Here is a 14,686-nt window from a genome sequence, read left to right on the forward strand (position 1 = left end):
GATGCCCTGGTGGTTAATAACATTACCAAAAGGACCCGCAAACTTCCATGAGTAACCAGTCTCAATAGCAGGATAAAAGCTCTGTGTGAAGAAGCCCCTTGTCATACTTCAGAGCACCTACTTGCTCCAAAGTAATCCATGGCCATTAGGGGGCAGTCCAGCCACTTCATTCTGTACCAGCTGATGCTTCCCCTCCACCCATTCCCCTCTTCCCACATCAGTTCCCCACCCACTGACCACTGCCTCCATTAAAGCTCTTTCAATTCAACATACAAATTCTATTCCAGGGGCTAACAAAGTACTTTATCGACTTGTAAGCCAGACAGGCCTACGGTGGGGATTCTAGTGCCAGATACTAAGTGAATGGAAAATAGCATCTGCTGCCAATACACACACACAGTTATTCTTGCCTGAAGCTCCTAGGCTCTCTCTGTCACAGGGGAAAAGGTGACTTGTGTCTCATTCTGACACAGAATATCCACATATCCTTTACTCTGGCTTGAATAATTCCACCAAACGCTCAAAGTAGGGAGAGTCCTGTTGTGCATCTTTAATCATCAGGGTCAACAAAGAACAACAGAAATGAATTTTTGCCCTCCTCCTTTTTATAATTCTGTTTGGGGGGTTTTCCCCATTAGAAATCAAGGAAATGAATAATCCTTGCCTTATCATGTTCCTGGAAGAATTGTTCATTGACCCAGAAATATGGCTTGAGAGCTATCCTACAAACAAAAGCACACAAATGAACAAACCACCACTCAAACCACTGCTGTCACCCTGCTCAGATTTCACTACCTTACTACCTACAGTTTATTAAGTTTTGTTTGCTCTTTAGTCACTTGTAAAAGAGAATTTCTTACCCTTACACAGTGCAGTCACCCACAAAATTAACCATTCCCATCCTTTTGTTTTCTTTATCAGAAATAGTATAGGCAAAAAACCTAACTTTTCAAAGGACACCTTCACCAGTATTTATGAAAGATGCAATCCTCTGTACACTTAGGGTCATATCCAGTGGTGTCTGTCTGCCAGCAGAATAGACACCTCTGGAAGAATTGATTCCCCCTCCTCCTGCAGCCCCCAGCATGCCCCCCCACCTATGCCCTAAGCATCTGGAATTCTGATCTACTGCCTATGAACTTGGAGGCTCTCTTCATCTATCATGGCTAATATTAATTAAGGGTGCAATCCTATGCATGTTTAGACTGAAAAAAGTCCCACAACTCCCTGCATTCCTCCAGCCAGCCAGCCATGCTGCTTAGACAGAAAAATGTCCTTCAGCTGGCTGGGGAATGCTAGGAACTGTAAAACTTTTTTCTTCCTAAACATGCATAGGATTGCACCCTAATGCTCCCATCCTCCATGAATGCGTTTAATTCCCTTCTAAAGCCATCTGAGCCCATGGGTAACACAACTGCTGGTAACAAATTGCAATTAAGTGAACATATCATATGTGAAGAAGGCCTTTCTTTTTGTCTGTCCTCAGCCTGCTGTGCTTCCCATTAGATTTACTGGGTGACCCCAAGTTTCAGTCAGAAATCCCTTCATAAGAAGGCACGAACGAAGCATAATCAGGGTCCACTGGCAAAAGAAGGCCACAACAATGTAGCTTTCAGTGAAACACCCAAGGATGTGTAGAGAATCCCTAGCCTAACCCTATCAGCTGCACCATGCTGGAGATTAAGGCCCCAACCATTAGGGATGGCGGAGAATTCTGTCACAGACTCCAATGAGGCCGGATTCTAAAGAATCCAGCCCCATGGAGTCCGTGGCAGAACGGAACACTTACTTCCACCTCCCCGCAGAATCCTCTTCGGCCGGATCCTCCGGCTCCAGATTGCCAGCGATACGGCCGCCATGTCATATTGCTGGCTGAAGGGGATTGACTGCAGACGCAAATGGCATCAGGATGCCATTTGCGGCCCTGCTTTTCATTCACGTGATAGCCTACGCAAATATTTGCATGGCCTATCATGTAAAACAGAGACACAAATGGCGTCCAGGACACCATTTGCGGCCATAAAGGTCTTAGTTTAAGCTAAATGCAGCCATTTGCATCCCTGTTTTATGTGATAGGCCATGCAAATATTTGTGTAGCCTATCGTGTCAGTGAAAAGCGGGGATGCAAATAGTGTCCAGGACGCCATTTGCAGCCGTAAAGGTCTTAGTTTAAGCGAAATGCAGCCATTTACAGCTGCATTTACCTTAAATTAAGACCTTTATGGTTGCAAACGGCATCCTGGATGCCATTTGCATCTGCAGTCAATGCTCCTCAGCCAGCCGTATGGCATGGCAGCCGTAGTGCGGGCAATTCGGAGCTGGCCGGCAGCTCTGCAGAATCACCGTGGAGCAGAGCCGGCCAAAGAAGATTCTGGGGGGAGGAACAGATCGCCTCCCCCAGCGGGCGGATTCCCCGCGGACCAGCAGGTAGGGAATCCACCCATCCCTACCAACCATATACCCGCTTACCTAGAAGCCCTGTTGCCTGCAGTAGGACTTACTTCTGAGTAGAATGCTGTAAAACTATAACTTGCTCACCAAAGAGTTTCAAAACTGGTCCCATTGCTTTGTGTCTTCCCTCCGCTTGTCCTCCTCCCTTGGGATGTCTCATTTTGATTAATTCTCTCCCTCCTACCCCTCCCTCCCTCTTTCTGAGCTCTACACCAGCCTAAAATCCCACATTTAAAAGGGGGCTTTCTGCTTCCATTTTAAATGCAGGATCACAACGGGGTCCCTTTACATGTACTTCCTTTCCCCCTCCCCGCCCTTTCCCCTTCCTTCTCTCCCTTCTCTGAGTCTTCCATATGTTTCATTGGTCTAGCTCCTCTTTTTGCGGCTTTTCCTTTTTCACGGAGGGAACTCAAGAGGAACACAAGCGGGGCAATTTGATAGCTCATTATCTCCAATCTATTTAAAAATGGAACGAAGGTCATTTAGCGCAGGAGACACCCTGGAAGTTCGCAACCTCATCTAAAGGGCCCACAAACTTCCATGAGTGAGCAATCTCAACGGTAAAAGCTTCATGTGAAGAAGCCCTGTCTCTCACACACAGGCAAGCATGCACTCCTTCTTTCTGTTCTCTTTTCTCTGCCAAACCTTTTTGTCTGTCTTTTTGTCTTTCCTTTGGGGGCAGGCACGGCTCAGTAGTTGCACACCTGCTTTGCATGCAGAAGGTCGCAGGGTTCAATCCTGGCATCTCCAGGAAGAGCTGGAAAAAACCCTGTCTGAACCCCTGCATAGCCACTGCCAGTCAGTGTCAACCATACTGGGCTAGAGGGACAGTGGGTCTGAGCCAGTATAAGGCAACTTCCTATGTTCCTATGGAATTCTGCTTCCGCCCCACCTCTTTTCCTCTCACTCGCTCTTTCAGGCTGCAATCCTACCCACACTTTCCTGAGAGTGAGGTCCAAAGAATACTATGCCCCGTTCATCTGAGTAAACATGCCTAGGCCTCAATTGTCAGTTATTACGCAAATATTCAAACAGCAGGGCTGGGCACCCTTGGCAAATTTACAGGGAAGTAGACCCCGCCGGCCCGCCCTTGACTTCACAGGAGCCTGAAGCAACACGTTTGGGGCTGGAGAGGGAGGGTGTGTGTCGCGTGTGCGATTGCAGATCACGTCTCCCCAGTGATGCGGCGGGAGAGGAGAAAAGAGGGGCGGCGGGAGACAAAGTTTGAGCGAACGCGCAGGCAGCGCGGAGATCGGCGGCGGCAAGCTGCGGAGCTGGCGAAGAGCGGGAGGAGACGCGACACGGGGACGGCGGGGACGAGAGGAGGAGGCCCGCAGCACGGACTTGGGAGTCTTGGACCAAACTTGCTGAGCACGTGAGAGGAGGAGGAGCAGCAGCAGACGGGAGCCGTTGAACGAAGCCCGTGGAAAGCACGCCGGGCTCGGCCGCTGGGCGAGGCAGGAGAGGGGGAGGCGGCGAGTGGGTGGGGGAGAACCGCGCAGCTTTCCCATTCCTCCCCGCTTCCCTTCCGGGAAGGCTCTGGGCTGTCGCCCGCGAACGTTCCTCCTGCTCTGGGCGTCAGTGTCTCAGAGCGAAAGAGGCGCCCCCCCCGGCCCCCTCGCATTTGCTGGCTTTTCTGTAACGCACAGCAAGGGCCTTACTGGCTCTGCCTTTGGCCAACGGGGAAGCCTCGGACCGGGTCCCTTCCTTGAGTGCCGCGCTTCGCGATGGAGGAGCGCGGCCGCACCCACCGGGCAGCGCCCCGCGCTGAGAGCTACGGAGAAGGGGCGACTGCTTACTCAGAGCGTCAGCAGCACAGGAAGAGCGCCGCGGGGGGCTTTTAGCCCCGCGAGGCGGGGGCGGAGGGCGCCTCCCTCTCCGACAGCAGAGGCTTGAGAGCTCCTGCGCCTTGCGCAGCAACCCGCGGAGAGGGTGGTCTCGGCAGTCCTAGCGCAACACGCGGCTCTTGGAAGAGCCTGCCCGCCTGCGTCCTGAATCCTGCCTGCCCGCCTGCGTCCTGAATCCTGCCTGCCCGCCTGCGTCCTGAATCCTGCCTGCCCTTGGCTGGGGTGTGGCCTCCTCCTTGACCGAGGGAGCTGGGAGACTTTAAAAGCTGGTCTTCTGTGGAAGGCCTGACCTCAAAATGGAACGTGCGTCTCGGGATCCTGTCCGCGCTCCCCCTCCAGCCTTCAGTGTACTCTGGCGCCGTTGGAAGGAAATCCACGGGACCAGAGAGTAGAGAGGTAGGCTCGGCTGTGTATTGCTGGGACAAAGGCCAGTTTGAGACACCAAAGTCTGACTCCCAAATGCACGGAGCAATGGATTTTCGGTAACGGCTGTGCCAATGCTGTTTCTTTGGCACTGGGAGGTTGTAGAAAATGAAGTACAAGGACTGGCCGTGTGTTCACTGCACAGAGCCGCTCTGGTCCTGTTGGCAGATGTGCAGCCCAATCCTATGCATGCTTGCTCTGAAAGGCTGCGATCTTACAGATTTCCCAGCACCACTACTTTGAGAGAGAGGATGCAGCTGTTATGGCTACTCGCGTGCCTTCTTTTGAGCCTTACCTATTTTGCTGCTGTTCTGGTCTCTTTCGGGGACCATTTGTTTTCTTCGCTGCAGTTTCTTAAATAGTAAGAGAAACTTTGCAAGAACTGAGTTACTAATTTGAACTGGCTCCTTGCACAAGCTGCAGAATGAATCTAAAAAGGGTATTTTTTTTCTGCCATGTGGCAGTTCAGATTGATGTTTATAAATGAAAGTGGACAAAAGAGCCTTGTGTTCAGTCTTAGAATGTGGTAAAGTGTCTTTTTAAAAAGTGCAATCCTAAGTGTGTCTACTCAGAAGTAAGTCCCACTTAGTTCAATGGAACGTACTCCCACATAAATATTCATAGGATTCACTTCAGTCTGGCTTCAGGCCTGGTTTTGGAACAGAAACTCACCTTGGTCATGCTGTGGGGTGACCTGTGCTGGGAGAAGGACAGGAAGAATCCAACCCTGTTGATTCTCTTAGACCTCTCAGCGGTTTTCAGTGCCATCAACCCTAGTATCTTCTGGATAGGCTGCTGCCTCTGAGAAGTGGGAGCGTTGTATTGCAGTGGTTCTACTCCTACTTGGATGGCCAGGGCCACAAAGTCATGCTGGGGAATTATTGTTCTGCCCCATGTTAGTTGTGCTACAGGACTGTGTTTTTGATCCCCTCCTCCCTTCCCGGTATCTGTGTGAAACTGCTGGGAGAGGTTATCTGGAGATGTGGGCTGAGGAGTTGCTAATCCAAACAGGTGACTTCCTATTTGGATTGTTACAACTGGCACATTCACATGATCATGGGGGGAGGGTGGATAGCAGAACTATGCTGTGGGAAGAGGTAAGGGAACCACAACACGCACACCCAGCACATGAGTGTGGAACCATGTAGGGCAGTGTGGTTCCCTCACCCACCCACTCCATGGTCTCCTCATCGTCCTTCCGCCACTACAGCCGCATATCCCAGTGGCCACCGCGGTGGGAACAGGGTCTCCCGGCCACTCCAGCCATCACCATGTGACTGCAATCATAGAGTTTGGCTGCGTGGGCTAGAGCGTCACTGGAAGCTCTGGACACGCTAGGCAGCCATCTCTATGGTCACCCAGATTTATTACCCATAGAATGCCTGACAGATGACATGGTAAGCCACCCGGGGGCCCTGTACCAACTCTGCAGAGGTTGGGTGTTGAGGGTGGCTAATTTACCGATCGTAGTCGGGCAAAACACCCCACACATGACACACTAGCCCACTGTGGTTCCCTCCCAAATGCGACCCACAATGGGTTAGCATGTTGTCTGAACCCGGTCAATGTGTTATATGTGGGTCTACTGTTGTCAATGGTCTGTAAACATCAGTTAGTCGAAACAGGGCAGCTAGACTGTTAAGTGGTACTGGCCAACATGATCCTATCATCCCAGTACGTTGTGTAACAGAGTGCTTCCCCTCTCTAGCTGTAGAAAAGGGAGTGCTTACCAGGCAAGGTAAAAATAATTCCAAACAAATTTAGCTGCTGTTGGCTTGGGCAGCCACTGCCCAAAACTGCTGTTACAATTACAGATGGCGCAACTGAGCAATTTAGGCAGAACCCAGGGAAAAGAGTGGGGTTACTTGAAATGATGATCCATAGAAAGGTGGCTTCCTCCAACAGATGGGGGCAGAGAACCCCGAGACAGATACAGAGTACTTCTCCATGCAGCACATAGTCAAACTGTGGATTTCACTTCCACAAGTTGTAGTGATGGCCACCAATTTGGACAGGATTGGACAAATTCATGGAGGATAAGGCTATCAATGGCTGCTAGTCCTGATGGCCATATGCTACCTCCAATATCAGAGGCACTATCCCTATGTACACCAGTTGCTGGGGAACATGGGCGGAAGAGTGCTTCTGCTTGTGGGTTTCCCACTGGACTAGATGGACCCTTGGTCTGATCCAGCATGGCTTTTCTTATGTTCTTACCCCTTCTTCCTGATTTTCTTATGTGATGTTTTATTATCATTGTTTTATTGTTGTTTGAGCGCTGCAGCCTAAAATTGTAATAAATAAGTAAACATAAATAAGTTTAGGAAAGTGATTTAAACAAATGTACCAGGTTTGCATATCTGGTCTAATTTTATTAGTGTTCAAGGTTTGTCACAGGGAGGTGAATGAAAGTGCAGAAAAGGCTTTTCACCCTTCCTTTTGTATTCTGAAATTTGACAGGTACAGGGTCAGGCAGGCTTTTATATATTTGCAGAAAATCCAAAAGTGAACATGTTTTCAGTGCTGAGAAATGTTGGCTGATGGCTTAAAAAAAAAAACCATGAGGAAAAATAGTGTGGCTTCACTCATCTGTCCAGTTCCAAACTGCCAAAGAGTTCATTTAGTGTTGATGGACGCCTGGCTCCTAAGGCTAAATTGAGATTAAGTGGACTTGTTCCTAATAGATGCTTTGTTGCACAGCATTTTATATGTTGGCTTGGCAGATGATCTAGGAAAATATGAAGCTCTTAGTAGCTGTTTAGAGTGGGGGCATGCAAGCAAGCCAAACTATATGCTACCTCAGGGATGCAGAACCCCTGGCTCACAGGCCTAATCTGGCCCGCAGAGTTTCCTCATCCGGCCCATGCAGCCTCCTTGGGGATTCCTCCAGGGGATGTTATCTCCCAGTACCGGCCACTTGCTGCCTGCATCCCCAGTGTAATCTCTGATCTCAGATTAGAGATAATTTGGAATATCTGAGTATATAAAGTAATACCAGTATGGGGAACGTCTGGCCTGTGGGCCTAATCCAGTTTGCGGAAGCTTGGTCTCCCTCTGGTTACCCCACCCCCAGAAGCTTGCTGGAGCTTGGGCAGGCTAGCATGGCTAAGAATCTCCACTGTTATTTCCAATAACTGATTGGAAATAATGGTGGGCATTCCCCTTACTTAGCGTGCTGCTTACCCTTCCAATTTAAAACCCTGTTTTAAAGCCATCCAAGTTAGATGGCTACATCACTACATCTCGTGGTAGCAAATTCCATAGTTGAACCATGTGGTGTGTGAAGAAGTACTTCCTTTTATCTGTTCTGAATCTCCCACCATTCAGCTTCAATGGATAACCCCAGGTTCTAATATTATGAGAGAGGGAGACCGTCCCCGCTCCTTGTCCGCTTTCTCCACACCATGTATAATTGATTACATTTCTATCATGTCCCCCGTTACTCATCTTTTTTTTCTAAGCCAAAGAGTCTCAAAAGTTGTTACCTGTTGTCATAAGGAATAGCTCCATCCCCTTAATCATTTTGGTCACCCTCGTCTACACTCTTTCCAGCTCTACAATAGGTTATTTGCGGTGAAGTGGCCAGAAATGTACATAGTATTCCAAGTGTGGTTGCTCCATAGATTGTGTAATTGTAGTCATTTTTTATTGGAGTGCTTAAGGTTGGGGACATTCCCGTCTACCTCATGGACTTACCAATAATTATGCGACACCTGGAGGGAAATCACTCTGGCTCTGGGGTGTATGTATATCTAAGTTCCTGATTGCTGGGGCTGATCTCATTATGAGGCACTCAATCTAGTTCTGCTTGATTAGGTGGTTTGCTAAATCTGGACCTGGCTGTTGATGCTCTCATGGTAAAATTACTTGCTAAATACCTTGCTGTTCAGCTGGTCCCGTAAGTTCTTCACACATTGACTTGCTCTATGCTAGGGTCAGTTATACACATTCTGGTAACCTCTTAAATCATATGCCTGTGATGTGGGCAAAAGTGGACTTTGAGAGCCCTTGCAGTTGCAAAGAGACTCATGCTTCAAGCTTAGAAAGGTAAACATCTATCACTTAATCATTCAGTGCTCTGAAGATCTTACTGTTCTTACTGCATTTGAACAGTTGACTATCTTACAGTCGTCAATTTCATCTGGATACTTATTTAGATGTATGGACTGCTTATATTAACGTATATATTCGAAATAGAAGTGTTGAATCTTTTCCCTCTTTACTTTTTATTAATGGTGTTGTGAACAGTTATTGTGAATCGATTTGCTTTTTTTGTTATGTTCTTTTTGTTTTTCCCTCTTTTTCTTTTTTGTCTCTGTTGTAAATGGAAATTAAAAAATTAGGGGGAAAAAACATTCCAGTAACCTCTTGTTTGGATGACTGCAGTGCATTATACTTGAAGCTGCCTTTGAAAACAGTCCAGAAACTTCAGCAGGTCCAAACTAGGGCAGCAAGATTGCTATCAGTGACTGGACAATACAATCATATTAGGCCAGTGTTTTGTGATCGGCACTTCCTTCCAGTCTATTTCCAGGCCTAATTCAGAGTGGTGATACTAGCCTTTTAAACCTAGACGGCTTGGTCCCAGATTACCTGAAAGACTGTCCCCTGCCACTTGGACTGGCTTGGACACTTGTACTTGTACTGGCGTGGACGCTTAAAATAATCTTCAGCGACCCTCCTCTGGGTACTCCCACCAAATGAGGTAAGGAAGGAGGCTACTAAGGAGAGGGACTTTTTAGTAGTGGTGCACTGGTTGTAGAATACCCTCCCAGGGGAAGCTTGCTTCATGGATATATTATGGTCATTTTGGTGCCAGGTGAAGATCTGTTTATTCTTCCAGTCTTTTTAATCCTTCTGTTTTTAAAAATGGTGTTGTGCTTTTTATATCTTAGTGCTGCTGTTGGTTTTACTTTTTTCTTAGTGTGTAGCTGTTTTTATGTTTATTTGTACATTTTTATTCTGCTTTATGCTCTTATATTTTATGGTTTTCATTGTTTTGTGAACTGCCCATTTCTATACTACCTTTTGGGTGGTGTAGGCATGTAATAAATAACATTAATTTTTATTTATTACTGTTGGTTTTTATTTTTTTAGTTCCTTTTATAGTACCTATAAAAGTAATGTGCATTCGTATGTGTTTTGGGAAGGCAATGTTTCTGTACACAAGTAGCTGGTTACTAGGCCCTGACACAGCCCTAAGTTAATGCAAGATTTCCTGAGTACACAACCCAGCGTCATGGCTGAAGCTTCACTACTGTGCATTTCTGATACGGCTCTTCATATTTTTCCCCCAGCTGACAGGGTGCAGCCAGAGTGTCTATGTTGTCTCTAGCCTCCAGCAGAAAGCATTCCTTTCCAGGGTGCCAGTTGCCATGCGGTGTTTCCTGAGGCGTTCACTTACAGCAGCCATTTCCCTGCTTGTGTTCCTGCTCATCATAAATCTGACTCCTTGGACCCAAGAGGATTCTGCAGTGGTGAGTGTAGCATAACACATTTGTTCTGGGTGCAAAAAGAGAAAGCAGAAACCTAGCAGACCCTGCCATACCCGTGCCTTTGATCTCTTGTCCCATGAGAAGTCCCAGACTCTCTTGAGGTGGTTTTCCCAAAATATCTTCAAGAAAATGTGTTTCCAGGGAGCTACTTTAATGTAAGCACTTAGGCACCACCCATTTGGATCCAGGTTCTTTTCCTTTAGGCTCAGAAATCCCCCCCCCCCCATGGGGCAGGGAGGCAGCAGAGACAGGCTAAACCATTTTGGTTGACCGAGGCAGAAAAACCAAAAGAAACTTCAGTGGTGGTCAGTATCTCTAATAATAAAACAGGATTTGTGTCTGTTGTATGCCCACCTGTCACAGCCATAGCTCCAAGACTGTAAAATCTGGACACCTGAAACTTGGTATGCATACTAGGCGAACCCTGGAGGTGTGTGCCTCAGGGTTATTTTGTTTTTTAAATGTATTATTTATTTGGACACATTTAAATTGATTACAATGTGTCTAAGTCTGCCACTAGGGGCACGCTGCCCAAACCAGCACATAGCTTTGCAGTTTATACAGTTTGAAGCCAGGGGAGATTAGGAGGCCCAGGGACAGAGTTATAGGCCTGCCCCCTCCCCTTGCTGTGGGGCAGCCCCCCTCCCTCAGGGAAATGGAGTAGACAGACCCCTCCAAGATTTTCAGTCAATAAGGGCACACGTTCCTAACCAGTGCATAGTTTTGCTGTCAATTCAGTTTGAAGCCAGGGAAGATTAGTAGGCCAAGGGACAGAGTTATAGGCCTGTTCCTCCCTCTGCTGTGGCACAGGCCCATCCTTGGCAATGGACCAGACAAAGCTCCCTCCTGAGGGACTACAGGGGTGCACCTGGCAGGGGTCATGCCTAGGGGTGCCAGCGGGTGTGGCTTTATTCAGACAGGGCGGGTGCAATGTGTCCACTTCTGACAGCTCCAAAAGTTTGCGTGTATCAACATAAGGGCTATTCCCACCTGCATGAAGGCTGGTCTGTTCACTACTATAATAATAAATTATAAATTGACAATTTGCTGTCTTTTAATGGTAGCCCCAAATTTGCTGTCTGAGGTAGAGACAGCATAGTATAGAGCCCTACTTCTTTGTTGAGGAACCAGTCTTATATCCACCTTCCCACTAGGGATGGATGGAGCACTCTATTTCAGGTCCATGTCAGTTTCTCATGTGTTTATTCATGATTCTGTTCCATCCTGTTTCTGCATCAATTGGCAATATTTTTTTTTTAAAAAACATGAAAATTCACATTATTTTTATACACATCTTTCCTAAAATACTGGTTTTTGTACACATTGTGGTACAGTTCTTGAGCTGAGAAATGCTTCCCAAAATCTGGACAAGTGTGAAAATTGAAGGATAACTCTGTTGAGATACTCACATCCAGGAAGTGTGAATCCGATTGGCTTAAAAATGCAGGTTGAACAAAATCCTCAAGCATCCCTACTTCCCACTCCTCAGTGGCAGAAGAAACAGTTTAGAATCAAGTAGAGAGGGAGCAGTGAAGAGATCAAGTCAGCATACATCTAGGCTGCTGATTGCTCATTATAATCCTGACAAGTGGGGACCTACAACAAAACGTTGCAGTGTATCCCCAACCCCCTGAGAGGAGTGCTCTTATTCCTGGGACAGGAACCTTATTGTGCCATTCAGGCCCCTTGGGAGGTGGGGAGGTGTTTCGAAGGCGGAAGGGGAAATGGATGCCTTTTTTCTTTTCCACCCCCTTGAGGCCTTCTTCTGCTGTGCTATATAGCTCTAGAGGGCTCAGTTTTGGAGACAGCTGCCAACCTTAAACTTCACATTTTATTGCTAATAGCGGTGGGGAGGGAAATTGGCTGTGGAGAGTAGGAAAGGTGAACAGTTCCTTTCCCATTTCCTGCTCCTGAAAGAGCCCTGTATAGTGCAGGGAAAGAAGTTCCCCCAACTCCAGGATTCTTTCCAAGCTGCTAGCAGGTTGAGTGGATTATTCCCTCTGCCCTCCATTTTCCTCTTCTCTTCATTAATATTCTAATGACGTATTACTCATTAGAGTATTCATTAATACTCTAATATGCCAAGAACCATAGACTGAAGTGATAGACTCACATAATCTGTCCATTTTGTGATTCCTTTCCTGTGGCTTAATTTTCTTCCCTCCCCCCAGCCTAATTTCAAAAGCCTTCTGCAAGCAATCAGTTAAATCTCTGGTCAGAGTGATCTGTCCATCCTCTGGCAGGCCACTGGGAAGGAGAACAGGGGAAGAAGAATGGGGTATCAGAAAGGAAGAGAAAAGGGAGTGGCAGAAAGAAAGAGTGGATGAATGGAGAAATCCAGGTTTTTGTGTACCTGTGACTGAGCAGTGTGCGCGTGCGCGTGGACGCGTGCACGCGAACAGAAGGTAGAAGCAAAGATGAGAGTTCCTGTCTTTGATGTTCCATGTGAATTCAGGACTTCCCACTCCAATCAGAGGAGCTACTCCATACTTTTCTTATCTCTATGCTCTTAATATTCCATTGGGGTCCTGGAAGCTCAGAGCGCTGTTCTGCTTGTTGGGGTTTTGATTTTGTTTTTTACAACTTACATCCTTCTGCATACTTCAGGAGTCCCCTGAGTATGTAGAAATGACTACTTTGCTTTTGGGTGGCCTTGTTTCATTTCCAGACAGATAGGTTCTTGACTGCACAAGTTCCCTATTAAAAGGAGTGATGGCAATGCAGACAGGAGATTGCAGAGAGTCTCATTATCTAGAGATGTAGAGCCCACTGTGTTGGGCCACCGATGTTCTCTGGAATATGGTGAACATTTATAGCTATTTCTGTCTTGTTTCTTCACAGAAGGAGGTACGGCGATGGGCTCAGAGCGTGGGGCTAACCCAGCTTCACGCTGACTGGAACAGACAAAACTTTCAAAAACTAGGCAATGCCACCAACTTCCTGAATGTCTCTTATCACTATCTTGCTGGCATCCCCTCACTCCAGAAAAGTGAGTACCACAGACTCCCAGCAGGCAGATCAAATACAGTCAAAGCATTGGCAGAGTAGGGCCTTAGACACCAAAAGAGTTTGCAGTTCAGGTTGTTGTAACAGAATGCACAGTATGGTCTGTGTAGCCACAGAGGCAACTGGAAGCCAAATTTGGGATGCCCAAGCATGCAGGCCTTTGCAGAGCAGAATGACTCACTGCTAGGATCTCATCATTTCCTGAACACAGATCTCTGCTGGAGCCATGTTTTTACCATTAATCCTAGCAGTGATCTGTGTGTAAAATAACAGAAACACTTGTGGCTGCTTGGGCCACAGCTGCAGGGATATTGGTAGGTAGGGATGTGTGAATTAGCAAAACCTGAGCTCACCGAAGTTCTCCAAATTCCATCTTGAAGCTTGTTCCGACTTGACTTGGTATAGATTGCTAGGTTTCTTTTTTCTTGTCACATGGAGATCCGTGCGTATTTTTCCAAATGCACAGATCAGTTGCACACATCTTTGAAATGTATGCATTCTTCTCCCGTTGATTAAACCGTATTTGTATGCATTTTTCAAAAAAATGCAGTTTTTCGTGTGCATTTTTCAAATGGTGTTGAGTACATTTTTTTGGTCCAGAAATTACATTGCAAGCTTGGAAATGTACAGACTTCAACTGCAGATTGCATCCAAGTCCATGTTCAGTCAGGAAGGTGCAAACTGATAAAAAAACAAACTGAAACTACTTTCTCATACATCCCTACTGGTAGGGCTCTTCTGCCCATTGCTGGCCTCACACTGCCACCCAGTGGGGGAATGGAGCTTGAGGCATACAGCATATGACCCCCATATCTTTCCTCCTCTGTTGTACTTCTTGGCAGGGAAAGAATGGGGCTACTGCTGTTGCTCTTTCTATCCATGTTCTTACTTCCTGTAGCTCTAAGGCAGAGGATGTGCCTGGTATCATGGTAAATTTTGAAGTGCAGGCACTCATCATGACAGTCCCCATAGGCGCACGCACACGCACACACACCCCTCCAAAGGAGAGTGTAAAATGCAGGCAGCTTGCAAATTAAGGTGCAATTACAGGGTCTAGAAACGCTGCACTCTGTGTGTGCATGCACATCTACACACATTCATGTATCCCAGCCACATATGCTCAGGATGGAGCCATGGCGATAGTACACCTGCCTGATGGAAATGATAGCAAAGTAAGGAAGGGCTGCCTATCAGCTTGGTCCTCATTCATGCTTCATTCAACCTTCATTTGAGGGTGACTTCCCTGGTTGATGTTTGTTTCTGATTTGCTGCTGAGCCAGATACAGAATCAGAATCAGAATTATTGCACAATTTAGAATCAGACTAAAGAGAATAGGGAAGACCCACAGATCAGTTAGATATGAGCTCACTAATATTCCTAATGAATATGCAGTGGAGGTGAAGAATAGATTTAAGGGACTAGATTGAGTAGATAGGGTCCCGGAAGAACTGTGGACAGAAGTT

The 14,686-nt window shown here is 47.0% G+C and overlaps 1 protein-coding gene across 2 annotated transcripts in view; it reads left to right on the top strand.

Annotated features, from left to right (window-relative positions):
• Positions 1-2,799: 2,799 nt before the first annotated feature.
• LOC146348645 (alpha-1,6-mannosyl-glycoprotein 4-beta-N-acetylglucosaminyltransferase-like) overlaps positions 2,800-14,686 on the top strand; it is a 28,095-nt gene continuing 16,208 nt past the window's right edge. The window contains exons 1-3 of one of the 2 annotated variants that reach the window (XM_084853673.1): positions 2,800-9,426; positions 10,019-10,198; positions 13,058-13,205. In XM_084853673.1, the coding sequence (XP_084709799.1) occupies positions 10,097-10,198; positions 13,058-13,205 (250 nt within the window). In that variant the 5' untranslated portion in view covers positions 2,800-9,426; positions 10,019-10,096. The remainder of the gene's footprint in view (positions 9,427-10,018; positions 10,199-13,057; positions 13,206-14,686) is intronic. The other variant, XM_084853674.1, reaches the window with a different exon arrangement.

This window comes from Heloderma suspectum, chromosome 4 (genome assembly GCF_057233095.1).
Source record: "Heloderma suspectum isolate Gila_16-S chromosome 4, 16-S_ref, whole genome shotgun sequence".
Classification (NCBI taxonomy): Eukaryota; Metazoa; Chordata; class Lepidosauria; order Squamata; family Helodermatidae; genus Heloderma; species Heloderma suspectum.